This window comes from Protopterus annectens, chromosome 2.part0 (genome assembly GCF_019279795.1).
Source record: "Protopterus annectens isolate FY-2018-M chromosome 2.part0, PAN1.0, whole genome shotgun sequence".
Classification (NCBI taxonomy): Eukaryota; Metazoa; Chordata; order Ceratodontiformes; family Protopteridae; genus Protopterus; species Protopterus annectens.
The window spans coordinates 626421928-626449770 of record NC_056728.1 but is presented as its reverse complement, the minus strand read 5'-3'; the positions used below and the strand labels follow the sequence as shown (position 1 = coordinate 626449770).

Sequence of the window (27843 nt, the reverse complement as noted above, 5' to 3'; positions counted from 1 at the left end):
CATGAAAGTAAATATAAATATAAAAGTGGAAAATAAAAACTAATAAATAGATATAAATAAAATTCCTAATGACTTTAAATAAGAATATCTGTGTGTGTAATATATATACTATACACACATATATTAACTTCAATTTTTACATAAATTTTATCTCTCCAGGCTCTTCCGTTTCAGTAAACATGTAATATTACATGCTTCATTTAAGCCTGGGTAGTTAAATGCATTTAATAAAAGTTGCCAGTACAACTCCCGTTCATCTAGTCAGTGTCAGTTGTTGGAGTGATAGACCTTCCACAACAAACTCAAGGTGAGGTTCCCTTTCTTGCATCCAAACTATTTGCAGACCCTCATAACATACACTTTTCTAACGAGATGTGGAACCCATCTCATTTTCTTCATAGTTAACTTATTTAAACATTTTGCATAAGTGTTGGCATAATTATACTGTAAAGATCATCAGTGCTTGATTTTTTTTTCTCATTTTATATGCAAGTAATATTCCTGAGTGTTAGCATGACTTTTAAAGTGAAAGGCAAAAGGTTTGTGATGCTGTCCTAGGAGAAGAGCTGATACTTATGCCTAATAAAACAGTGAGTCCCTTGTATTGTTTTATATGGTAGTGTATCAGCCTACTTTGGTTTGTTGAGTACTTAAAGGATGCTGTATATGTGTGCACACTGGTCCTGGATATCTCTGTTTAACTCATTTTTCCAATATGTTTGTTATTATAAACTCTTCTAATATTTATTTATTTTCTTTGGACTGAAACTTAACGTCATTGCATTTTATTTGTTTTGTAGAGAATGCAGACCGGAGAGACTTTAGAGGGCTCCTTTCAAGTTGTTAAGTTGTTGTGTAGAAGACCAAAAAACTGGGCACAATGTGTAGAATTAGCAAGAATCAAATTTGAAAAATATTTCAACCATAAGGTAAGGACAACCCCAGTTTAGTCCCCCACAACATTTAAGCATGGTAATGTAGTATAACTTGATGCTGATATGCTTGCAGAACCTTTTGTCCCACCTTGTTGTCATATATGTCCTCCTTGTCTTCAAAAAAGAAAAACTGTGGAAATCTCTTTGCATTGATAAACTGCCACATGATTTATGTCAAATGTATAGCCGACTGATGCCAGTTCAAGTAGAAATCTATCGGTATTTAGTCATAAGCAGTGAATTTTTTTTGGTTCCCTTGGTTTCCTTTCCATTTTAAAATTTCCCAGCAGCGCCAGTAAAAATTCCAAAATCACAGATTGTGTTGTCATTAAAATTTGTAGTCTGTGATTTTTGAGTTGTGCAAAACAGAAAAGTGGAACAGACAGAAAGTTTGATTATAGCTTCTCGGTGTTTGAGACCTCACCAAAGTCATTGCAGTTTTGAAGAAGGAAACATTTGAGATATGGGAAGGTTTTCGGGGTGAACTGTAAAGATGAAGGTCCATGTAATATAATTATGCCAGGATACATTTAAAATACAATTTATGCAAAGTAAGATCTTCTGTCAGAGACCCTACCTTTGATGGTCTTTGATTGGCAATATATATATGGGACTACTTTCATTCATTGAAAACACATTTCACTGAATTTCAATTCGCCCACACCAAATATCTGAAAACTCAAATCACTGAAAACTCATTTTACCGAATCACATTTCACTGAATGTAAGTACTGTTGGGCAAATAAAACATATATGCCCTTTTCCCCACTGTAGTATGATCCTGGAGTTGGTATATATAGCTGGGGGGGAGGGAGGCACAGCCCCCCACCTACTTTTGGTTTTGTATTGTTAGCTTGCAATGAAATGAGATTCATAAATATAAAAGCTAACTAGGTGGAGGGATATGCCCCCCCCACACACCCTCAATGTGTGGGGCTGTGCCCCCCACACCCCTCCTAACTGTATATACTGACTCCAGGATCACACTACAGTGGGGAAAAGGGCAGATGTATCCTGGTCTTGGTTAGAACAACACCAGAGAGCATTTGATGTCCTGAAACAGAGAATTGCCAGTCCACCTACTCTCAGATACTACAACATCCACAAGCAAGTTACTCTTTCATGTGATGCTTCGAAATTTGGTCTTGGTGCAGTCATTTTACAAGGGGTCAACCTGTTGCTTATGCATCCAAAAACCCTTACCCAAGCTGAAATGCAGTATGCTCAGATAGAGAAAAGAGATTTTGGCAATTGTGTTTGCATGTTCCAAGTTCCATGATTATGTATATGGTAGACCTGTTCAGATTGAAACAGACCACCAACCTGTAGTCACTATTTTGAGAAAGCCTATGCATACAGCTCCAGACAGATTGCAGTGCATGGTATTGAGATTGCAAAAGTATCATTTCAACTTTGTTAATAAGAAAGACGAACTTCTTTATCTTGCTGATACATTATCCAGATCGCCAATATCAACCGTTGAACAGCATGAGAATGAGCACTTTGATTTTGAGGGCATGGAAATGAGAAATTTTATTTCCACATGTCATGATGAGCTCAGAGATCATACAGCCACAGATCCAGTTTTACAGAAGCTCAACCACTTCCTCAAAGAAGGATGGCCATGAAAGCATTATAGTTTACCTCCAGAAATGTTCATTTGTACTAGCGCTCTTAATGTAAACATTGTATAACAGTTTGACTGCTCTAGTCGCTATGTAGAAACAAAGTTGTAGAAAAAGATGCCCACAGCCGTAACTTCTTTTTCTATCCCCTCTCTTCATTCTTTATTTGACCTTTTCCCTCCCTCTACATTGCTGTCCACTGGGGCCTTTTGTGGTCTCTCACGTATTCTGATTGCAGATTTTAAGTATTTTTTTCTGCATTTTCGACTTTTTAAGCCTTTCGATTGCTATTTCTGCCTGTTTTATTCTGCTATTACCTATTTTTACTGTTTTTAATAGCTTGAATTGTTTATTGCACTTGCTTGTTTAAGTTTTGCTTAAAAGTTAAACAACAGGCTAATACACTCAAGTGTACTAGCTTTTGATAGCATTTAGTCGAAAAACACAGCATTTATTGTATTTTCTGCCTTTCTGAAAAAACTTGAAAAAAAAAAAAATACTCTTGTTTTCCATACTTTTCTAATAGTTTGTTCCAGTGATCAGATTTTGCTGATCCCTGGGCTTTGTCTTGGTTCCTGTTTTCTCCATTTTCCTTGTTTGGTCAAGGGGTAGTTTCTTTACTCACTAGTGGGAGTAGGGAGTACTGAGCTGCCTGTTTGTCCTCAGAGGAGTGGTTTAAAGCAGTAACTTGTAGTTTATTGGCCATTTTGGGTCATTTCCTGTCTTTTCCAGCCCCCTGCTATAAAGCACGCTTTGGCGCGAATTAGCACGGAGCTGCCACTGTTGCACACTAGGGCAGCTCCGGTTAAGCAGGTTTAAACTATTCGGGCTACCTAAAGTCCACTCTTCAAATTTTCCCTTAAAACTACCTTCCTCGAACTATACTACTGATCAAATCAGCGCATCCTATAACTAAAAAGATCATCTCTACTTGACTCCAAGTAGACTATTCTCTATCTGTTAAACCTAGCACTTGCTCCTACAGTACTTATTACCTTGATACGGCACTCTTGTCATAGATAGTACCCCAAAAAGGCAACCCCATTTCTCGGTCACCCACATCCCCGGAATCTTTTTAAAGTTTTTGTCTATCCTTCTAGCATGTCGAGGGATCAGTTGCTAGTGTCCTCTCCTGCTCAGCTGGTGAACCTGGGAATATTGAGGCAATGTTACAATTGCCTCATGTACACAGACAACCCTCTCCTCCTCCCACAAAACACAAATACATGCGAGAGATGCAACTATACGGCCAAACTGGAGGCTGAGCTCTCTCAACATAGGACTGGCAAGACCAGTCAGGAGGAGAAGGTTACCACACACACTATAGACCCAGTCTCACATAGTACCATTACAACCTCAAATCATACACATAAACACACAAAGACATACTCGGAGGCTCTGATCAAAAATCTACCAAAACAGCAGAGGCCACCAAAGCAGACACCCAAACAACCACCACCTCAGAACACAACACCTGCAACACATAGCCCTCACAGTCAGAGTGTCAAACAGTCACAGCCCTTAAGGCCAAACACAATGCCAGACACACTAGTCATTGGTGACTCCATAGTCAGACACACTGACGTCCCGCTCACCAGACTGAGTAAGGAGAAGGTCACAGTAAGCTGTCTGTCGGGCGCTAGAATCCGCCACATAACGCAAGCACTCAGGTCTCTCAACAGCAGGTACAAATACGACTCAGTCATTGTCCACGCTGGTGTAAACGACCTGAGACGTACCTCCTTGGACTACATGAAAAGAGACATTGAGGAGCTCTCTGATTATGTAGCCCAGGCAGGTATGACCCTGACCTTGAGCAGTATCCTACCTTCACCAAGAATGATGCCACAATACAGAGATAAGATGATCAGCTTTAACAATTGGCTTAAACACTGGTGTCATTCAAAGGGGATCCAGTATCTGTCTGCCTGGGATGACATGCTGGATAAGCCACGCTGCTTCAAGGGACGGCTTGCACCTGTCACCCTGGGATTCCGGATATTGGCAAAGGCTCTTGCCACCCCATAGTGCCTTTTTTAGGCAAGGCTCAAATTCTAAACCTACCACCCTAGAACACAAAAAAGGAAAAAAAACTAAGGGTAATGCTGCTCAATGCCAGAAGTCTAAATCTCAAAATGCACGCACTCGAGGCCCTTCTCAGTATGGAGAACATCGATGTCTGTGCTGTGACAGAAACCTGGTTCAAGGCTCCTGAGAGCACCCCAGCGCTATCAGGTTTTACCTCATATCATGCGTTCCGGCCCCAAAATCCGGACAATACCAAGAAAGGAGGAGGGGTATCCATATTCATCAAGGACACCCACACCTCAAGACTGGTGGCAACGCATGATGCATCGGAGACCATCCAGGTGCAATTAACCGTAGGCAAGACTGCTCTGCAAATTGTAGCATGTTACAGGCCACCCTCACAAACTCAGGAACCTCACATGGCCTTCCTGAAAACACTAGAGGGATAAATGTATCACCAAACACCATCATACTAGGTGACTTCAATTACCCTAATATAGACTGGGAACACTACTCAAGCCCAAACACCCTAGCCCAAAAGTTCCTGGAATTCATAAACTCAAATGCCATGGAACAACTAGTCACCATCCCCACAAGAGGAGATAACATACTTGATCTCATCATCACGAACATGGGAGCACAATGTTCAACACCGGAAGTATACCCCTCACTGGTGAGATCAGATCACAAACTAATCTCGCTGGAGGTCCTCATCCCACCCCACCTGAAATAAAAAGACCACAGTAAAGAACTTCTCAAAAGCCGACTTCACACTTCTAAAGACTAGTGTGGTCTCCTTTAAGGCCCCGAACGTGGAAAACAGTACTCAAGCCGCTGAATCACTTACAAATGCCTTCTACCAGCACCTGCAGGACTGCATGGATAAGGCAATCCCAAGCAAAACAAAGACTCTTTGTACCAAAGGCAAGCGTCCAGTCTGGTGGACCCCAGCCATAAACAAACTCTACAACAAAAGGAGGAAGCTACTACAAGATAGAGCAAAATCCTTAAAAGGTAAGACACCCTTGATCACTATAAGTAAAAAACTAAGAGCTCGCATAAAATCATCCAAAGCAAATTTCGAGAGAAAAATAGCTAAAGACTCAAAAGACAATCATAAGGCCTTCTTTAGCTATGTTAGAAACCTAGGAGGAAACTCCCAGATATGCTCAGAACTAGTTCAAAATGATGTGAAGATTACTGATCCTACAGACATTGCCAACATACTGGCTGACAGGTTCAGTGCAAACTTCTCCCCTCCCCAAAGGAGAGATATCTATACCAAGCGATTGCAGCCCCCAAACATCTCCAGCGCCCAAGTGAGAACTGCTCTCTCCAAAGCAAAAAACACAGCATCCATGGGACCTGATGGTGTCCCCGGCTGTGTGCTCCACGAACTCAATGAGGAATTAAACCCACAGCTAGGACAGCTGTTTAATCAAAGTCTTACCTGTGGATACGTACCCAGGGAGTGGCGCACTGCAACTGTGGTCCCACTTCACAAAGGCGGTGCCTCCACCGACCCTGGAAATTACCGGCCCATTAGCTTGACAAGCCTTATCTGCAAAGCCATGGAGAGGATCATAATGGACCTCATAAATAAAGACATAGGGAATTTGCAGACTTTGGATCCAACCTAGTTTGGCTTTGTCAAAGGCAGATCATGCCTTTTAAACTTGGTTGACTTTTTCGAAACAGTCACCAAAGCCATTGATGAGGGAAAGGCAGTCCATACAGCCTACCTCGATCTGGCTAAGGCCTTCGATACAATACCCCACTTGGGTATCATTGAAAAACTCATCAGCTTAAATGTTAACCCATACATCACAAGATGGGTTGCAAACTGGCTGAGTGACAGAACCCACAGGGTCAGAGTTGCTGGCGCCATGTCAGACTCAAAGCCTGTCACAAGTGGTGTCCCACAGGGCTCAGTCCTGGGCCCACTCTTGTTTGGCATCTACTTTTCCAGTACAAGCAAACACAGGAGGGTTATGGCTGACAAAGTTTGCAGATGACTGCAAACTGGGCCATAGTAGAAAACACATCTGACACAGATATCCTTCAGAAGGGTCTCACAGAAGCGGATAACTGGTGCCAGAGCCACGGCCTAAAGCTAAATGCCAAAAATGCATAGTCATACCCTTCGGGAAAAACAAGGTTACCCCTAGCTACCAAATAGGTGGCAATCCACTGAGCACAGAAGAAGTTATCAGGGACCTGGGGACCCAGGTTGATAGTAGTCTGTCATTCGACACCCATGTAGCTAAAGTAGTTAGGAAGACCTTCTACATTGCCCACCTTATCATGAAGGGATTCTCATCTAGATCAAGGGAGGTCATAGTCTCCCTTTACTCATCACTCATCAGACCAATGATTGAGTACAATGCCCCATTCGAATGTATCTGACCCGACACTTGCAGCAGCTGGAGAGGCCACAAAAGTTCCTCACCAAAAGGATAAAGGGTCTCAAAAATCTGTCCTATGCTGCCCGACTGAAAGAACTCCAGCTCTATTCAGTCGCCACCTGCTCAGAGGTGACCTTTGCCTAACATACAAGGCCATGTCCAACCCAGATTTGATGAATATGCTTCACCTCAAAAAATCTAGATCCATCAGAGCCACAAGGGCGGGAGACTTAAACCTCGGCACGGCTATTAATAGGACGTGCTGGAGGGATAGATTCATCACCCAAAGACTGTGGAACAAAATCCCGGTACATGTGAGGCAGAGCACCTCGCTGGCCTTGTTCAAGAGAAATCTTGACCAATGGATGGGAGATCGCAGATATACCCCAGGGATTACCTCAGTGTCACTGCTCGACAGAGGCACAGCAAAATAATGGGTATAGTTCCCCATACTAAAGGGGTGGCGTAAGCCACAAAACGATGGGCTAGGCTTGTAAATGCCCTCGGGCAGATAGCCTAGTATGAACCTATGAACCTATGAACCTATGATCACTGCTTGTTTTTTTACCCTGACCCTGCTGCTTTGTGCTGTCCCTGCCTCTCTCCAAAGCCACATTGTTTAACTTGTTTGTAGTTGCTCTATTCTGGTATTTCTTTCAAGAATATTGGTGCGCACACTTGTACTAATATTCAGCTATTGCCTCTCTTGTTTTTCCTGCTCAGTTTCTCTGTGCTTATTTTTCTGTTTTTTTTTTACTACCTCTCTAACTATCCCCCTGGCCAGTCAGTATTCTTTTACTGATAGATTTTTTAGTGCTTCTCTGACCTGGGTGCTAGCCGCACTCTGTTTGCCCTTGTTACGCTTGGGCTCACTTTGCTCCCTTACCCTACCCCCATTCCCTCCTACCCTCATTACAGTTATCTTTATACCATCCACTCCCGCTACTTCCTTTTTCAAACATCCACTTAGAATCTACTTCCTGGCAAACCTGAAACTGCATCACTTCTTCCCCTTAACTACTTTCACACCCATTCCTCTCTTCTTCTGTTACCCTCCACATAAAAATGAAACACCTCTTAATTACCACCTCACTCCTCCTCCTACTCGCATCTCTAACAGCTCATCACTTTAACCTTCCTAGTCCATTACTTACTTATCCTAACTCTTATATCAACAACATTCATCCAACCCCCTCCTCCTTTAATATCTCCTCAGCTTTATTCAACCTTACCACCTCAAGTTATCACAAAATATCTAGACTGCAAATCCACCCCCCCTACTTGCAAACCAAAACCAAAATTACACAAACTACATCTATCCATTGCTATAATCTCTCATTCCACTAATAACTTACTTGCATCTGGGGACATCCACCCCAGCCCTGGCCCCTCTAACTCCCCTCTAGACCACTCATCTCCTCTATCCACTACCCCCCTACTTCTCCTAATACCTCTCTCTCCTCAACCTATCATGCCTAACTCTACCTCCACTAAACACTTAGCCATAAATTCCCTCAACATCCAAAGCCTAGCCAACAAAACTACTGACTTCCATGCATGGATAGCCCATACTACCCCTCACATCCTTTCCCTTAAACATGGCTTAAGCCACATATCTCTAATAATGAAATACTCCCACCAGGCTATAACATCTACCACTTTGATAGGTCCCAAACAAAATGAGGTGGTGGTACCGTCCTCTAGTCCAACGGCCTCAACCTCTCTACTTTACCCACAGCCCTCCCTGATTTTCACCCAGCTGAACTCATTGTTCTAAACTGCCACCTCAGCCCTCACAAAAAACTAGCTATAGCCTTCATCTATATCCCTCCTGGGAACAACTTAACCACCTTAGAAATGATCCTATACTGGTTTTCCCACAATATACCATATGAAACCCTCATCTGCGGTAATGTGAATGTAGACTGGTCCAAACTCAAAATTGACTCTCCCCAATTTACTATTACTCTACATGGCTTCCATCAGCTAATATCTTCTCCCACTTGACTCCAGAAAAACTCTACCTCTAGCTGTATAATTGACTGGATACTCACCAGCTCCCTCACCTATACCACAACCCTTCCAGACCAACTTAGTGACCACCTCCCATCTCTGTTCTTTGATACTACAGCCAGTCTCCCAAATCCCACCTCTATAAAGACTGCCGCAAACTCTCTGACTTCAACCAAACCCAATTCAACTCTGTTCCATCTTCCATAGACTGGTCCATACTTAAACAAATCCCTCTCAATGAAGCAACAAATAAATTCAGTAGCATTTTCCTGACTATCCTGAACTCGCTTGCCCCCTCTCGAAAGATTAGACTAAAATCCAATAATGCTCCTTGGTTTTCTAACGATACAAAGTCCCTTATGTTAGAAAGAGACAAAGCATGGAAATCCTGGACAAAAACTAGGGAAGTAGCCCAACTTCATAATTATAGACATTTCAGAAATCTCATTAAAAAACACACCAATAACGATAAAAAGTCATTCTATAACTCTGCCCAACTCAATAACAAATCCAACCCTCAGAAGGTCTGGTCTGATTAACAAAATCCTTTCTCCTGGCACCCCTGGAAACCCCTGCCCTTACCCTAACACATCCCCTCTGGAAACAGCCTTTCTACTCAATAAACACTTCATTGACACTATTCAAACCCTCTTGCCACCCAGCTGTAATTCTACTCCTCTACCTACCCCTTCCAACCCATCTAACATAACTCCTTTTTCTTTACATCCTGTTTCTACTGCCTATATTCAATCACTTCTTTAAAAGCTCAAACCCTGCTCTCCCTCCACTGACAACCTACCTCCATCCTTTCTTAAACTTGCCACAGACTCCATTGCCTACCCAGTGTCCATACCAATTAATAGATCTATTCTAGAATCTACTGTCTCTACACTATGGAAATCCTTTTTCACTATTCCACTTCATAAAGTTGGAAACTCTACAGACCCATCTAACTACCGACCCATAGCTATCCTATCTCCCCTCTAGGATTCTCGAAAAATGCATCCATACACAACTACTCAACCACCTTCTTCAACACAACCTTCACACTCCCACCCAGCATAGGTTCCGTCCCAACCACAGCACAACTACTGCCCTCTTATCTTTCACACACACCATTGCTGAAGCCCTTGATAATAACAGACTGATGTCTCGTCTCTTCCTTGACCTTTCTAAAGCCTTTGACACAGTCTCCCATCCTCTCCTGCTATCCAAACTTGCAAACCTCAACATGTCTTCCTCCACCCTTGCCTAGTTCACAAGCTACTTATCCTGTAGGCAGCAGTCAGTTAAGTGGCTCTCTTCCTCTTCTCCATCCTTACCTGTCCCAACTGGCATTCCACAAGGCTCCATCCTAGGCCCCCTCCTATTCAATGTCTTCACCAATGATCTCCATACTGCTTGCAAAAAATCCTCCCTCATCCAGTATGCTGACGATTCAACTCTGATTTCCATCTCTGACAACATCTCTGAACTCCATACCATGACTCAACAGGTCTTCCTATCTACAGAACACTGGTTATCTAATAACAACCTTCTCATCCTAAACCCTAAAAAGACCAAACTCTTACTATTTCTTCGCCGATCACTCACTCACCACAAATCCTACTTTGCCATTACTTGCTCAAATAACACTATTATTCAACCAGAAGCCCACACTAAACTCTTAGGGGTCATTATTGATAATGAACTCAAATTCAACTTGCACATTCTCCAGTGTATAAAAAAGACACACCAAAAACTTGGTTTATTTTATTGCAGTAAAATATTCTTAACTGCTAATTCCAGACTCACTATTGCTCAAGCTCTTCTCCTCCCCTCTTTACTCTGTCCATGTACTCACCTATTCAAACTACAACCTTAAAAAATTCCAGCAGACTTATAAGATAGCTAGATTTATCACAAACTCTCTATATAATACTCATCACTGTCTAGCCCTAAACTCTCTACACTTCCTGGAATTCCGCCAATTACTGTTGCTATCACAACTATAAATGTTACATACAATTCTCTATAAACCTTCATCCTACCCAGCTCTCTCTTCTGTCATCACTATCTATACTCCACCTCGTACCTTCCGTACATCAAATCAGCAACTATTACACATCTACCATCCCAAAAAAACAGTAGGCAAACTACTGTGCAAGTACTTTGTTGCCCAAGCCTGGAACAAACTTCCTAGAGATGTATGTTTCACCTTTCACCCAGCCCACTTCAAAGAGAAACTCAAACTTCATCTACGCAACTCCAAAACCTGCCCTTGTCAAGCCCCAATTTAACTCCCCCTCCCTCATCTGGTCTCCCCCCATACACAAGTATTCCCCATAGTAAATGCTTACTAAACCTAACTCTCTAATCACAACTGATGAATTCAAATCTTGTCAATATGTGTATGTGTGTGTGTGTGTATATATATATATATATATATATATATATATATATATATATATATATATATATATATATATATAGGTTTACTATCAAAATGCCGCCGTGCAATTGCACGGCTATGAAGTATTCGAACAACATATGTTCGAATACTTGATAGTTTGGCAGGTTATGTGAGTGAACGTTATTATTGCGAATGGACTGTGCATTTGCAATTATAACGTTTGCTCATGTAAGAGGATCGCAGTACAGTGCGGTTAGGGAAATACATCCCTTTCCTCACTGTAGTGTGATCTCGGAGTTGGAATATTAAGTTGGGGGGTTTGCCCCCCCTGCATAAATCTGAGTTTAGGCTAGTTAGGTAGGGAGTTAAGGGAAGGGTGAGAGTGCTGTTTATTGTCGAAAATGTCAATTAACAGCTGTTTTCGACATTAGGTACATAAGGAAATGTGTATGTTCGGCGAAACACTTCGCTAATACATACACATTTTATTTTAACTTTCGACTTCTTGATAAAACAACAGGTCAGTGAAAACCAGTCTGTTGAAGCAATTGGCCCAGAAGTCCTATTACGATAAGACCAACAAACCGCTCAGTTCATTACGATAAGGAGAACTAGTAAGGATGTAAATTTTATTTTATTTATTTTACATTTGTTAACCGGGCTAGTCCAACTGGATACATGTCCATTTTCAGTGGAGGCCCGAGGAGAAAAGCTCCGCTATCTAATACATGGTAAAAAATATAAACACAATACATAAGTTATTACAAGCACAATAAGCATATTACACAATGTCCAGAGATTATGATTGGATTGGAGTCTTGAAGAACATTTGCCCAGAGCAAAGATCGTACATTGTGGAATTACAAGGATTAGATTTTAGGTGGAATCAGAAGCATTTGATACCAGTGTCTGAGCCTATGCCACAGCACATAGCCTGTGAGAAAAACTCTTTATCTCAGAGTGAGTTGTCAAGTGTTCCAGTTCCAGAGAATGTTCCCATTCCTGTGATGAGTCCCAAGTTCCTGATATGAGTTGTTCACCAAAGACTGTCCCTGTTGTTAAACACTTCAAGGAAAAAAAACTATCTTACACTTGTTGAAGGTTTACCAGTGGAAAAGTGAAGCAAACAAAGAAAAAGACCTCTGGTATTCCACCACAGCAAAAATCCACCACGATAGAGTCCTGTGTCAAACACCAAGCAAATTTAATGGAAAAAAGTAAAAACATCATTAAAATTCCATAGTGATAAGACCATAAGCGCATTCGGCTATTTAGCCTTCTTCAGATCATTATCTTTTGGTAGCAATGCTTAATATTTATACTAAAAACTAACCAATAAGGCTTAAAATCAATTGACTTCTAAACCAATCATGTCAGTTCATTCTTAGTCTTTATTAGAATATCCAGTAATCTTTCTTTGCACTACTAAGTAGCCAATAGCTATGATTTAAAATTGGCGCCAAAAATATGCTAATATATTATGTTGGCTCATCCTACTTCAGTTATATGCTAATATGCACTTCTCTGCCTAGTTTCTTACTGGCAGGGAAGCTATGTAAAACTAAATCCATTGGAATGATACATTCAGCACTTATAGCCAGTAATAAACTAGGCAGAGAAGTGCATTTCTCTGCCTAGTTTTTTACTGGCAGGGAAGCTATGTAAAACTAAATCCATTGGAATGATACATTCGGCACTTATAGCCAGTAATAAACTAGGTAGAGAAGTGCATGTTAGCATATAACTGAAGTAGGATGGGTCAACATAGTATATTAGCATATTTTTGGCGCCAGTTTTAAATCATAGCTATTGGCTATGTAGTAGTGCAAAGAAAGATTACTGGATATTCTAATAAAGACTAAGAATGAATTGACATGATTGGTTTAGAAGTCAATTGATTTTAAGCCTTATTGGTTAGTTTTAGTATAAATATTAAGCATTGCTACCAAAAGATAACGATCTGAAGAAGGCTAAATAGCCGAAAGCGCTTATCGTCTTATCACTATGGAATTTTAATGCTGTTTTTACTTTTTTCCATTAAATTTGCTTGCTGTTTGACACAGGACTCTATCGTGGTGGATTTTTGCTGTGTTGGAATACCAGAGGTCTTTTTCTCTGTTAAGCACAGTCCTTATTGTTATGTTATGAGATCCGGTTGCATCTCCAGGCCATGTTAGAGATACACGGCAACTTGGACATGAACATTGTGTTTGTTTCTAAATGTCTATATTAATGCATGCTTAACTGCAATGTCATTTTGATTAAGGGCAGTAGAGGATGTGGATTAATGTGCGCATGGCTCTTTAAGAAGTTATCCAAGGGCTTGCACAAGTGTATAAATATTGAGCACATGCAAGTCTGACTGCCATTTTTTGTAAGCTGTTGAGATATGAGCATGTATGTATGTAAGGTCCGTCTGTTAATCAGTTCATTTATATTTAATGATGCTGCTATCCTTCTGATGTGTTTGTATGTTATAAAGCATCCTAAACGAACTACCACACCTGCTTCCTCTTTTGTGTATAGAGGGATGAGCGACACATTTGATGCCCATACCTGTGCTTTAGTCAGCTCAACTAATAGTTTTTGTGAAAGGTGCCTTGAAGCTTTGGAAGATGGCCGGCTGTCGTATTCTATGCAGAGTATAATCCATATTAGGCTACTGCAACAGGGATTATTCAAACATCTAGTGTTGTAAGTTTTACATGCACAACTGTACTTTGTATTAGTGTGGGATCAACCACAAGAAGAGCTTGGTAAAGAATTGGTAACAACTTCTAAATAAACTGATACTAATTTAACATAAATATATACTATTGTATTGTAAAATCAGAGTGACAGGTCCTCTATTCTTAGTCATATTTAACATGTTAAGGACTGAAAGCTGGTACAGAAAAATATGAGCAGTAATTGATTTTAAAGTGCAGCATCTTTGCAAAGCTGCAATAGTTTGTACCTAATATGTCAGAACTAACAATGCCTCAAGAGAAGCTTTCAAAGTAAAATGTACAAGAGCGGCTTTGCCTTACCCACAAAGGGAACTCCAACAGCCATTCTTTGAACTGAGCTTTGCAGTCTTGAGTCTTAAAATGCTCAAATCTAGTTACAGATTATCAAACATCATCTCTTAGTTGATGTGAATCAGACAGCAGTGTTGCAAGTGGTTGTCAGTTAGAATGGGATGGAACAAGAGAACAGACAGATGTTCGTCATTCTCACTATAGCAACTGACCTATTTTCAGAAAACTTTGGCTCACTTCCACACTTCTACTCTGACTACTGATTGGGGACGGAAACATCAGATGTGAAGTTGTTCAATCTCGCCGTTTGTTCTTACACGTGGGTTCGGAGCTGATTCATCGGCTCCTAGTCGGCTGCTTTCCAAGCTCAAGATCTTTGAGTAGCTCGAGGCACAGTCCCTATCCCATGATGCTGTCTGACTAACCTCAGATCTAGTTTGCCACTGCAACAGATCGCACGATCTTCTGTGAAGCTCAGGCCAGTAAACCTTTTTTTCTTGTCTTTGGACAAAAATTTCGAAAAATTGTTCTGCTTAGTTAAGAGTAGCTATAGATATATATAGATATTATGTTATTTTTGGGGCATATAGCCTATCGTGTGTTTATATATATTTCTTAGAACTTGGAGTGGTTGCTGTTGGGCCTTTGGCTGTTCTTTAGTTTAATATTGTGTGCTACCTTTGTGTTTTAGTTGGCAGGGCTCTGTCGACTTGTGTTCCTTATCCCTTTATTCTTAGTGTGTTTTTGATATAGATATTTAGATTCCTATAGATAGATTGATAGATAGATATTGTTGTTCTGTGTTTTGCATTTAGTACCGTTAGTGTTTCTCTTTATCAGGGATTTGGTAATAGGGGTTCTTGCTATTTTGTCTGATCAGAAGCAGAAATCAGGTTTTAAGAGGTGTAGCTGTGGGCAAAAAATGTCCATTACGGATAACCATGTTTCTTGTGTGTATTGCTTGGGGCCAGTACATTTACAAGAAGATTGCTGTATCTGCCACTCCTTCATTGGTAGGGTTCTATTAGAGAGGTGAAGGAAGTTGGTTGATAGAGGGCTATTGAAGCCAGACTTTCAGGAAGCCTTGGACAAGGCTGACCAGACCTCCAAATCTTTGAAGGGGTCCGAGTCTTCAAAGGTGTCCTCGGAAACCAGGTCCTCTGTTCTGAACACCCCTGTGAAGGCGCGGTTGCCGATTCCTCAGTCTTTGGAGCCATGCACCGAGCTATCTCGGAGCCAAACCCCAGTGCTGGAGCCGGTGTCAGAGGTTTTAAAGTCTGCAATCCTTAGTTCGGTGGCTTCTTTGGCTCCCTCGACCCGTTCTTCAGGGACGCTTTCGGACATCAATGTGGACTGTGTCAGAGGTTTTAAAGTCTGCAATCCTTAGTTCGGTGGCTTCTTTGGCTCCCTCGACCCGTTCTTCAGGGACGCTTTCGGACATCAATGTGGACTGTGTGGTGCAGAGGCTCTTAGAGAACCGACTTTGACCAAATTACCCTCCGCTTCGTCCCAACTGACTTCGAAGCCTGTGACCATCCCATTGGCTGTTACTACTACTCCTCCTCTGAGGCTAGCTGAGCCTTTGGAGCCAGAAGGAGAAGATCTGATGGTTGTGGAACCCTCAGAGCAGAGGCCTGTCCCGGTGCCTTCGGCCCCGTTGACCTTGATTTCTTCGGTTCCGTTCGAAGAATCTCAGAGCCGACACTCCCTCGTCAGTTCTGGGGGGGTGGGGGGAATCGACCCGATCCGTCTGTTCTGACTCTTCCCCTCGGGGCTTTGGCGCAGATAAGCTCAGCTGTGTCTTCTGGTTCAGAGCCCATGGTCTCATACCGAGGAGGTTGCCGTCTTCCTCGGGTTGAGACACTGGGGCCTTCGATGCCATGAGGAGGGTTATGTCTGCTAAGACCCTCACATCCTCTGATCTTTCCTCTTCCTCCCGTAAAGGGCCGCGTTCTGCCTCTACATCGCAGGTTCCTACCAAGCATCGAGACCCAGAGCCTCAGGTAACCCCATCGGGTAACCCCTGCTCTACTGAGACTTCTCCAGACACCCCCACTGATGAGGTCCCTAGAAAGATTGTGCAAGAGGAGGCATTTGGATTCCCCTCAGGAATCTTTGACATCAGACACCAACTTAGAGGAATTGGAAGGGTCTCCATTGTCCCCCTCGGAGGATGTCTCCTTTGCAGACATCCTGGAAATACTAAAGCAGATGAGTGATTGGCAGTCCGTTACCTGTACTGAGGATGAATCATGATCCTGAAGGCCTTTGGGTCTCAAGCTTCCACCTCCTGGGTTGCTCCGCCCTTTGACGAACTAATGGATTTGGTTGCTTGAAGGGCATGGGAGTCTCCTGATTCCATGGAACCGGTCCCTCGGAGGCATAACAAATTTATCACCTCCCCCCTAGACAGGACTTTTCTCACGAAGGGAGTTCCCATTGATGCCATGGTGGTGGCGGTGGCCACCAATAAAGAGATGTCCGAAACCTCCTCTTCTGTCCATCCTCCTAATAGAGACTCTAGGGTGATGGACAGGTACGGGAAATGCTTCTTTAGTTCTGCAACATTTGCCATGAGATCGCTTAACTATTTAACCCATTTCACCCGTCTTCAACGAGATCTCCTCAAAGAGTTTGGAGATGCTCTAAAGGGCTACACAGGTGATGCTGTCTCTGAGAAGGTGACGGTGCAGCTTAACACCCTTAATTCGATTGTGAACTCGTCCATGCTCATTTCTTATGCAGCCGATGGGTCGAGCTGAGCGTCAGGTTCAGCGATAGCTCTGCGGAGACCATCCTAGATGCGCTTATGCTCCTTTGCAGAAGCCTTCAAGTCTTCCTTTGTCAACACCCCATTTGATGGCTCTTCCCAGTTTGGGCCCAAATTTAAGGAGACTCTCACTAGGTGTTAGCAGGAGGGAAAGAGACTATCCGCTGTAGGAGTCCGTTTTTCCACCCCTACTAGATCATACCCCAAAGGGCAGAGAGGTGGAAGAATGTGGTTCCAGAAATCCCAAGGAGCTTTCCAAAACACGCATAGTGAACCTCCCTCCAGGGACAGTGGAGGGGATAATAATGGAAGACGTCACCCAAGTGGCAGAGGGGGTCCGCAGAACCAGGGTGACAGGGAGCAGTTCCTTGACAAGCCCTATCAGTGCTCCTGAAAGGAGGCCCGACTGTCCGGCTCTGGAGGCAGTCAGGGGGTCACTTGGCTTTGTACCCAGACGCCTGGCTAGGAATTGCAACAGATTCTTGGGTACAAAGCATAGTTACCAGAGGTTACATCATTCCATTTTCAGAATGCCCTCTTATTTGAACAAGAATCCTAGACGTTCCACCCAGTCTGCGGCATCAAGCAGCCATAGAAATCCACAAGCTGCTAGAAGAGAGTCACCCAGCCAGTCCCGGCGTACCAGACAGGATCCAGAACTTACTCCAGGTTCTTTTTACTTCCAAAGAAAACGGGGGGCTGGAGGCCCATTTTTAGACCTCAGCAGACTCGACACCTTTGTCAAGAAGGAAAATTTCCGAATGGTCACGATTCAATAGATACTACCGTTTCTAGGAGCAGGCGATTGGATGTGCTCTATAGATCTCAAGGATGCGTACTACAACATCAAAATGGCCAGACCATCCAGAGATCATTTACGTTTCCGGCTGGGGGGCCAGTCACTACCAATTCCGAGCACTGCCCTTTGGTCTCACCACAGCCCCCAGAGTGTTCACCAAATGCATGGCAGTGGTTATGGCTCACCTGAGGCGTCTAGACTTCCAGGTGTTTCCGTATCTGGATGACTGGCTCCTAACCGCCACCACCAGGCATCAATTTGTTCTCTCCAGAGATTACATAATCAATTTGTGCTCTCAGTTAGGCATAACCATAAATTTTCGAAAAATCTGCTTTATTACCATCGCAACATATTTCCTTTATAGGAGCATATCTAGACACCACCACCGCCTTGGTCAGGTTGCCTCAAGCAAGAGTAATCTCTCTACGAAATTGGGTGTCCCACTTGCTAATGGAAAGAAGAGTACCGGCCTCTCAGGTTCTGAAGCTGTTTGGTACCATGGCAGCTACGCTCATAGTGGTTCCTCTGGGACGGATGCACATGAGAATACTCCAATGGTTACTTTTCACCCAGTGGTCTTATCTACAACTTCCAATGTCGTTCAGGATTCTACTGACAAATACTTGCAAAAAGGACCTTCTTTGATGGTTGAACAGCCACCAGGTAAGTGTAGGTCGTCCATTTGTACTTCCCCTCCCTCAGCCACAGTGACCACGGATGCTTCCCTGATAGGGTGGGGGGTGGGGGGTTGTTTCGGGGAAGAACTGTTCAAGGTACTTGGTCAGAGATGGAATCCCATTTGCACATCAATGTCCTAGAGTTGAGAGCAGTGTTTGTAGCGTTGCAGCAACTTCACGACTCTCTACCTTGGGAGACAATTGCAATCCAGACAGACAACATGTCGGTGGTCTGGTATATCAACAAACAGGGGGGAACCAAGTCTTACCCCTTATGCCGAGAGGCCCTGAGAATTTGGCAGTGGGCGCTATCCACCAGGCACTTTCTGATAGCAATGCACATCCCGGGGATATCAAACGTGATAGTAGAAAAACTGAGCAGAGCCATTCTGTTGCCCCACGAGTGGTCCCTCAAAGAACAAGTGGCGGAAATAATATTCCGCAGATGGGGCCAGCCTTGCTGCTACCTTTTTGCATCCCCGATGAATGCCAAATGCAGAAGCTACTTTGCCCTGTATCCTCCACCGGGGGACAGCCCAAGGGATTTGCTCGTACAAGATTGGCCCTCGGGTCTCCTTTATGCCTTTCCACCAACCCCTCTGATCCTCAGATTTTTACAGAAAGCCAAAAGCTTGGGAAAGACTGTTATTCTGATAGCCCCGTTTTGGCCTTGGCAGATATGGTTCCCCTTCCTTCAGCAATATCAAGTGGAAGAAACTTGGATTCTGGATCCACTGCCAGACCTACTGACTCACTCGTCAGGATTTCTTCACCCCTCTCTTCACTCCCACAAACTGACAGTTTGGCTGCTCCACTTCCCAACCTAGCCAGGTCATATAATTTGTCTTCCGTGGTGCAACATATTCTAGTTTCTTATAAATTCTCCAGCAGGAAACTGTACAGCAGTAAATGGAAGCGGTTTTGTGTCTTGGGCTTCTCAACATGATATTGATCCCTATGTAGCTCCTATTCATAGTATTCTGGAGTTCTTGACTACGCTTTTTCACGAAGGTGTGGCAAGCTGCCACTATAAGGGTTCAATTGGCTGCAATATCCAACTTTCATTTAGGATGTGAAGGCTCTGATATTATGTCTCACAGATTATGTAAAGCCTTTCTGAAAGGGACTCATCACCTAAGGCCACCTATCAGACATCCAGTTACTTCCTGGAATCTAAATTTAGTACCGTCTCAACTTATGCTTCCCCCTTTTGAGCCTGCATCATCTTGTCTTCTGAAGTTTCTTTCTTGGAAGACAATTTTCTTGGTGGCTATTACCTCGGCGCGTAGAGTTTCCGAACTACAAGTGCTTTCTATCAGACCTCTGTATCTGGTCTTTCAACCTGACAGTGTCTCTCTCAGGACAAATCCTACCTTTCTTCCTAAGGTCTGCTCCGTGGCTAATTTGAACCAGTCTATTGAGCTTCCCACTTTTTCAGACACCATTCTAATAAATTGGAATACATGTTACATAAGCTTGATGTTCACAGACAATTAAGGTTTTATTTGGACAGAACAAAGGAATTTAGGAAATAGGATCAGCTCTTTGTTTCCCATAAAGACAGTAAGAAGGGGTTTCCTGTATCTAAAGTTACATTGTCTAAATGGTTATCTGATTGTATAAAAGTTATATATTCTTCAGCCAACCAACCCTTAGAACGTGACCTGAAAGCTCATTCTACCAGGGCTGTCTCTACACCTCTGGCTCATGCAGCCCATTTGCCTTTGGACACCATTTATGCAGCTGCTACTAGGTCCAAACCTCATATGTTTATCACTCACTACAAAGTGGACAGAGCCTCCAGGGACATGGCTTCCTTTAGTTCCACTGTTCTCAGGAATGTACTCCCGTGAGCCACCCTGAATTAGGGTGCTTGGAACGCTACTCATGTGTAAGAACAAATGGCGAGATTGAACAACTTCACATAAAGAAGTTATGTTCTTACCATAATGTTCCATGTGAGTTGTTCATCTCGCCTTTATTCTTACACTCCCTCACACCTTCCCCCTCCGGGTTCTTGAGGAACGGGTATGACTGGTGGTCTGACTAGTGTCCTTCACTCCAGCCAGAGTATCTCTTGGCTAATTGTAAATATATGTATACATATGTAAATATTTTGCATATTGGTATGTTTAGTTGTATTCTTTCTTGCTGGGTTCAGCAAACTAGATCTGAGATTAGTCAGAGAGCATCATGGAATAGGGACTGTGCCTCGAGCTACTCAAAGATCTTGAGCTTGGAAACGGCCGACTCGGAGCCGATGGATCGGCTCCTAACCCACGTGTAAGAACAAAGGCGAAATGAACAACTCACATGGAACATTATGGTAAGAACATAACTTGTTTTTAGAGTCTAGACAACTTCAGTACTTTCTTGCTGCTTCAAGGGAAAGCAGCTCTGAGGCTTTACAGGAGCAGCATTTGGTTACAGACCATTTACGGCAGATAAATCCCCATAGGAGAACCCTCCCATACAAAACATATTGCCTTTTTACATACTTTATATTTATTTTTTGAAGAGTACTGATAACGTACCTCACAACTGTCCTGATTTTAGCAGACTGGATGCATTTTTACCTCATATTTTTTATCTGTTCTTCAAAAGATTTGTGGTTTTCTAGCAAATCATTTAGGACTAGAGTCACTAAATTTATTTATTTATTTAAATTTGTTGACCGGGAGTGTCCGACTGGACGTGGGTCCATTTTCAGCGGAGGCCCGGGGAGAAAAGCTCCACAGTAAAATAAACAGACAGTAGTTACATTGGATTACATAGCGATTAACAATTTAACATAGAAATTACTTACAACATATTTACAGATGAAGAACATAGTACATCAGTAGACAACTAGAATCTTTATCTGTGAAGTACATAACAGGCATTAGCAAATGTAACAATGAGAAGTTCCTGCTGTATAATAAGTACTAGGCTTATGAGCATCTGAGCTTGCTATCATCAAGGTAGTTAGTGGAGGTGAAAGAAAGGTAGTAGTTGGATGGGGTGGATGATATTAGAGTGGGAGTAGCAAGGGCATAGCCAGCATGTTTTTAGGTGCGCTTTTAATAAAGTTTTGAAGTTGGTGCATGATGGTACGGAGGTAATTGTGGGTGGGAGTGAGTTCCATAATTTGGTTATGGCACAAAAGAATAGGGCTTCACCAGCAGAGTTATTGGCTTTAGTGATCTGCAAGTGATTTTTGTTGCTGGATCTTAGTGGTCTGGTGGTGCGATAGGGTTGGAGTAGATTCTGGAGGGATGGGACATTTAGTGGATGGTTTACTAGTTTGTGGGCGAGTGAGAGTTGATACCACTGAAGGAGGTGAGGGAGTTCAAGCCAGCCCAGTTCAGCAAGTGAGAGACAGTGCTGACTACGGTAGGATGCCCCTGTGGCGAATTTAGCGATTTTGTTGTAGCAGGTCTCTAGCTTGTTTAGATCACATTGCCTTAGGTTGGTATATACTGGAGAGGCATAAAGTAGGGTGGAGATAAGGTGGGAATTTGCTATTGAAATCTTTGCTGCTTTGGTGAGAAATTGTTTATTTCTGTAAAATACTCCTAGTTTTTTGTGGACTTTTTTTATGGTCATGGATATGTGAATGTCAAATTTTAGTTTATTGTCTATTTCCACTCCTAGCAATTTGGTGTGTTCAGTGGGGTATATAGCGGTGTTGTCCTTTGCTGTAATAAAGTGAGAGTTGTTTTGAGTATGTTTGGTGGGTTGGAAGATGAGTAGTTTAGTTTGATGACATGATGACAAAACATTTCAGCTTCAGACTTTTCCTTTCAGAAAGTGCTTACTGATGCAACGCCTGTTCTAACAACTTTCTAATCTTATAAGAGCAATAATTAAAATCTGACCCTTGCTTTTGGGCCTTTGTCATCCCTTGACTTTTGGCTTTGCCCAAATTTCTTGTTCTGAATGGTGGAGAGGTGTGATTGCCACTTTTATTATTATCAGAAGTTTGTTGGAAACTTCAGTATTTAGAGTGGGGCTTATTATTGAATATTGGTGCTGTTTTTTTTGAGAAAATGTACTAATCTGAGGCATTTTAACTGAAGTATAAGGACTGGGAGTTTTTTTTATGTATTTCATATGGTGTCAGAGTGTTTTGGTGCTTTTGTGCACTTCATGACAACTTGCCATCAGTATTTTACTGCTTGAGACATTTTGCTTGAAGGTGTATTTAAGCATTGGGAAGCGTTTTTGAGGGCTAGAAATGTGCTTTGTTTTTTCCCTGTGTGCACTTCATGATGACTTACCTTCATTTCTTGTTTTCCTCAGTGCCCTTTCTATGAAAGGGATTTAAAGTTATGGCAAGGTTTTTGTGGACTGCTTATTCTTTTACTTTTGAATTTTGAGGGACTTTGTGGGGAAGTTGTAAATGTGTGTGTGCAACTTGTAACCACTTATCTGACAAGTTACTTTCTGACCGACTCCTCTCAGCAATATTTACCAGCAGTTGGCCTTCTTCCTTGGCTGCAGCATGGATTTTTACACCAGTCCTTTGTTTCTTCCCCCGCTGTACCTTAAAAAAAATATATTCAGCATGGCTCAGCTGTTGGTAGTTGATTTTGCAGTGGCCAATTGTTACACATCTTATTGGTTTCTTCTGGTGTTCACTTCTGCCAGTAGGGACCTGCCGATAGCCACTTACCCTGTGGCTGTTTCATTGTCCAATCCAGGAGTAGGGAAACTATCTTCTTTGGTCGTGGAAGTTTCTTCTTGGAGGGGCAGGAGACCTCCTACTTTGGATGAATTACCATCTTTCATTTGATCTCCTCTCATGCTTGTCTCTAGAAAAAAGAAACAAAAGGTTAGAAATTGCTCCTCCAAAGATATTTGGTCTTAGCCAGGAGGTTATTTTTATTTTATTTTATATTGCTTTTGTTTACTGGGTGTATCTAACTGGGTTTAGTCCAACAACCCCTTTTCATCAGAGGCCTAAGGAGGAAAAGCTCCAACCTTTTACAAACATTTTAAACACACATTCAGTAGTATATATGAACAGACATTAGATAATTAACAATTGCACAGACATTTTCAAATTTGATAATTTATATGAAAGTATAGATCGGTATTACAGTATAAAAGTATTAGTAGATGTTAAACATTGAACATTTGAAGAGGTGTATTACTTGGTTTGTCAGATAGTAGATGACCTGATTAGTGTCTAGAAGTTTAAAGAAATGGAGGTGAAAGAACAAACTAGGTAGGGCATAAAAGGTTAGTATTTTAGTTGAGGTAGAGGGCAAAGCAGGTTCAGAGACGATATATATAATTTTACATCTTTGTTGCCAGTCTGAACATTATTTCTGAATTTAGTTTGCATGCTATTCACCTAGTTGGTTCATCTACTATACTTTCTAAGGATAAGTGCCCTCTTGGGATTCCCTCCTTTCTTTTTTCCTCGTTGTAATTTAATTTCATTCCATACAGGAAGGGAAAATGTGAGTGTGGGAGGCAGATTACGACCGTACACAGTGTGAGATTTGCCAGGTATTTGTTATTAAGAGACACTGCAGTTGTCTCTTGTTCCTCTATATTGATTTATAAAAAACGTGGCTAAGTCTGTCTGCTCAAAAGTGCAGCCACTACTTAAGAAAAAAAGCCAAGAAGGCACAAATTAATCTTGCTGCTGTTCAGCCTCCACTGGGCATCTCCATTTGGTTGAACGAAGAACCTGAGGACCATCCAGTGCCAATGTCAATTCCCTCTGGCACTTCACAGTTGGAAGCCAAAACAACTGTCTACCTGTGGATCCCCTTCAGAAGATCAAAGTTTCAAAACTTCAAACAGCCGAGACCAGAAGATCGAAGTTTTGAAACTTTGAACATTTTGAGTGGAGATTGCCGTACAGCACAGAATGGGACATTTGCCATTTTCCTCACTGTAGTGCGATCTCGGAGTTGATCTATTTATTTAGCTGGGGGTGTGTGGGGGGTAAAAAAAAACATTTTTTTTTTTATTTTATTTCATTTTTGAAGTTTTACAACTTGGATCTTTTGGTCTCGGTGTTTGAAGTTTTGAAACTTCAAGCTTTAGAAGTAGATCCCTACCTGCATGTCCTTTGAAGCTGTGCATAGGTCTGGTGGGGGTGTAGACGGGGGAACCACAGCTGATTATATCTGAAGAACCTAGGGGGATTCCCCAAATATTATTTAAGGAAGAGGTGCCTGGTATCCTCATCCAATTAAGGCAAGGGTTTGAGCCTCCTAGATTTGTTAAAGCAGATGTTCCTTTAAAAAGAAACCAAAAATGTGGCTTCTGTGGCTAATGATCCTCACAAAGAGTGACAGGGGCTTTACTTAGGGGTTGTTCAATGCCCTTGTGGCTCTGAATCCCCCCACAAGGCTGGTCTGTCCCGGTTTCTGCTTCCTGGTCTTTCACTCTTTCTGAAAGGTCATGGGTTTCCAACTCTTCTGCTGAAGATTTGGATTCTGTTCACGAGTCATTGTCATATTCCTCCTAGATCCACTCTTCTCTTGCTTTGGGGTCTGGTGAAGAAGAGTTACTGTCCCCTCATTCTCCTTTTGAAGAATTATCTTTTTGGCAATACCGTGGTCCATATGATGGAACACTTTAAGTGGCTCTCTTCCCAGGTTTCTAATGTTCAAAAGAGATACTAAGGACTTGCCCAGACCTTCTGCTATCCTTCCTGTTTTAGCTGCCCTTTCGGATACATTTTCAGCAGCTCAAGCTGCTGACTCTCATTCTCCAGTCTCTACGAAGCCAGACAGATTTTATGAAATCCCTGAGGATTATTTAGTATTTGGAGGGTTTGGGGAAAGAGACTTCCTGCTTGGGATGAAATACCATCTTTCATTTGGTGTCCTCCCACACTTGACCCTTCTTCTGAATCCTGCTTGCTGTTTCCATGTCCACAGATAAGCCCCCCAAACTGCTGTCCTTTTCCAAGCTTTTACCTTATGGCAAAGGCAGCTATGCTATGTAGAGGTATGGGGGAGAAGTCTTTACTTCTGCTGCTTTAGACTTTTACTGCCATTAATTACTAGATCCACAGTACTAGACATGTCCTGGCTCTTCTGACCCAACTTGGGGGGATTTTGACTGATATGCTGACGTCTGTGCAGTCTCCGAGACGTGGTTTAAAGACGCGGGCATCACACCAGCTGTGCAGGGTTATAATGCCTTCCACACATTTAAACCAGCTACTTCACAGGCAGGGACTAAAGGTGGAAGTGTCTCTATTTACATCAAAAATAAATATACTTCAAAGATGGTCAAACAGGACAGTGCACTTGAGCTGCTCCATGTTCAAATCACAACAGCTAAAATCCAATACCACTTTCTTGCAAGCTATAGCCCCGCTATATGACCCAGGAAACCCATACCATGTACTTAAACTTATTAGAAACACTAACCATCCAACCCAATACCATAATCACGGGTGACTTTAATTATCCCACTATTAACTGGGAATCCTATACAACATCAAACGTACATGCACAGAGATTCCTGGATTTTGTAAACACAAACTCCCTGGACCAGATGGTCAGTACACCAACCAGGGGTGCAACCATTCTGGATCTGGTCCTCACTAATATGGGAGAGTGCTGCAAACCCCCTACTGTAATGCCTTCCCTGGTAAGGTCAGACCACAAAATGGTCGCCTTTAAAGTAAAAATAAAACCTGGACCCCCAACTAAACCGGGAATATTCAGTAACTGTTCTAAAGCTAACCTCCTGCTATTAAGTGAGAACTTGGTAAAATTTCAAACCCCTGTAAACCCTGAGAACACTTCTGCCTGTGCAGAACTGTTCACAGAAACCCTGTACAAGCATGTTAATAGCTGCATAGAAGCAGCTGTATCCACCAATAAGAAGTACAGAACTAACTCAAAAAACAAGCCACCCTGGTGGAATCACAAAATCAGTCAGATGTATAATAGGAGGAAGAAAAGCATGGCAAAAATTAGGAGGTGCAGCACCCAGCAGGATAAAAGCACTCTCATTAAACTAAACAAAAAAACTCAGAGGACAAATAACATCTACCAAAGCCAAATTTAAGGTAAGTTTGGCCTCCCAGGCCAAGAACAACCACAAAGCATTCTTTAGCTAAGCCCGCAACCTCAAAGGCAATACACAATTGTGTGCAGAGCTCATTGTAAATGGAGCCACTTATACAGAGCCAGAAGATATAGCAAACTTCCTGGCTGATAAATTCAGCTCCAACTTTACTCCTCTGTCCCCCTCAACCTTCCCTCAGGAAGTACCATCAAATTTAACTCCCCCTACTTATCACTAGGGACAAGTCCGTAGTGCTCTCTCTAAGACCAAGAACACTGCATCAGTGGGCCCAGACAGTATCCCAGGATGCTTTCTGAATAGCATAAAACATGACCTATCAGGGCCTCTGAAATTTAACTGTAGCCTCCAAACAGGCTTTGTGCCTCCTGAATGGAGAACGGCGACAGTCATACCTCTGCACAAATGTGCGCCATCTACAGACCCTGCAAACTACAGACCCATAAGTCTCACTAGTCTTGTATGTAAAGCCGTGGAAAGAATTATCATGGAGATGATCAACAGATATATAGTAAACCTCCAGACACTGGACCCATCCCAGTTTGGTTTCGTCAAAGGCAGATCATGCCTACTCAACTTGGTGGACTTTTTTGAGAAGGTCACCAAAGCAATGGATGAAGGCAAAATCATTCACAGTGCCTACCTTGACCTGGCCAAGGTATTTGACACAGTACCCCACTCGGGCATTGTTGACAAACTCGAGAGGTTAGGTACAAACCCGTATGCCACCCGGTGGATAGCCAACTGGCTCACAGGACCCAGGAAGTTAGAATTGGGGATTCCACTTCTACAAAGACGTCAGTGACAAGTGGAGTCCCTCAGGAATCAGCCCTTGGACCACTCCTATTTGGCATTTACTTCTCAGAAGTCAAGGCCAATGTCACTGGTCTCTGGCTGACTAAATTTGCAGATGATTGCAAATTAGGAGCTGTCATTGAATCTCATGCTGTCACAAATGTTCTCCAAGATGGGCTGATACAGACAAACAACTGGTGTCAGAGTCATGGACTAAAACTAAATGCCAAGAAATGCATGATAGTATCCTTTGGGAAGTCATCCATCCCGGGTATCTGTCATATTGACAGCACATCCCTTAGAGTTGACCCAGTAGTCAGGGACTTGGGGACACGCAC

General features: G+C 42.5%; 1 protein-coding gene across 1 annotated transcript in view; it reads left to right on the top strand.

The window, feature by feature from the left end:
• The window catches only part of UBA6 (ubiquitin like modifier activating enzyme 6), a 2440735-nt gene that overhangs the window by 1375606 nt on the left and 1037286 nt on the right, over positions 1–27843 (top strand). The window contains exon 22 of the mRNA XM_044060993.1: positions 801–929. Coding sequence (XP_043916928.1) covers positions 801–929 — 129 coding nt within the window. The remainder of the gene's footprint in view (positions 1–800; positions 930–27843) is intronic.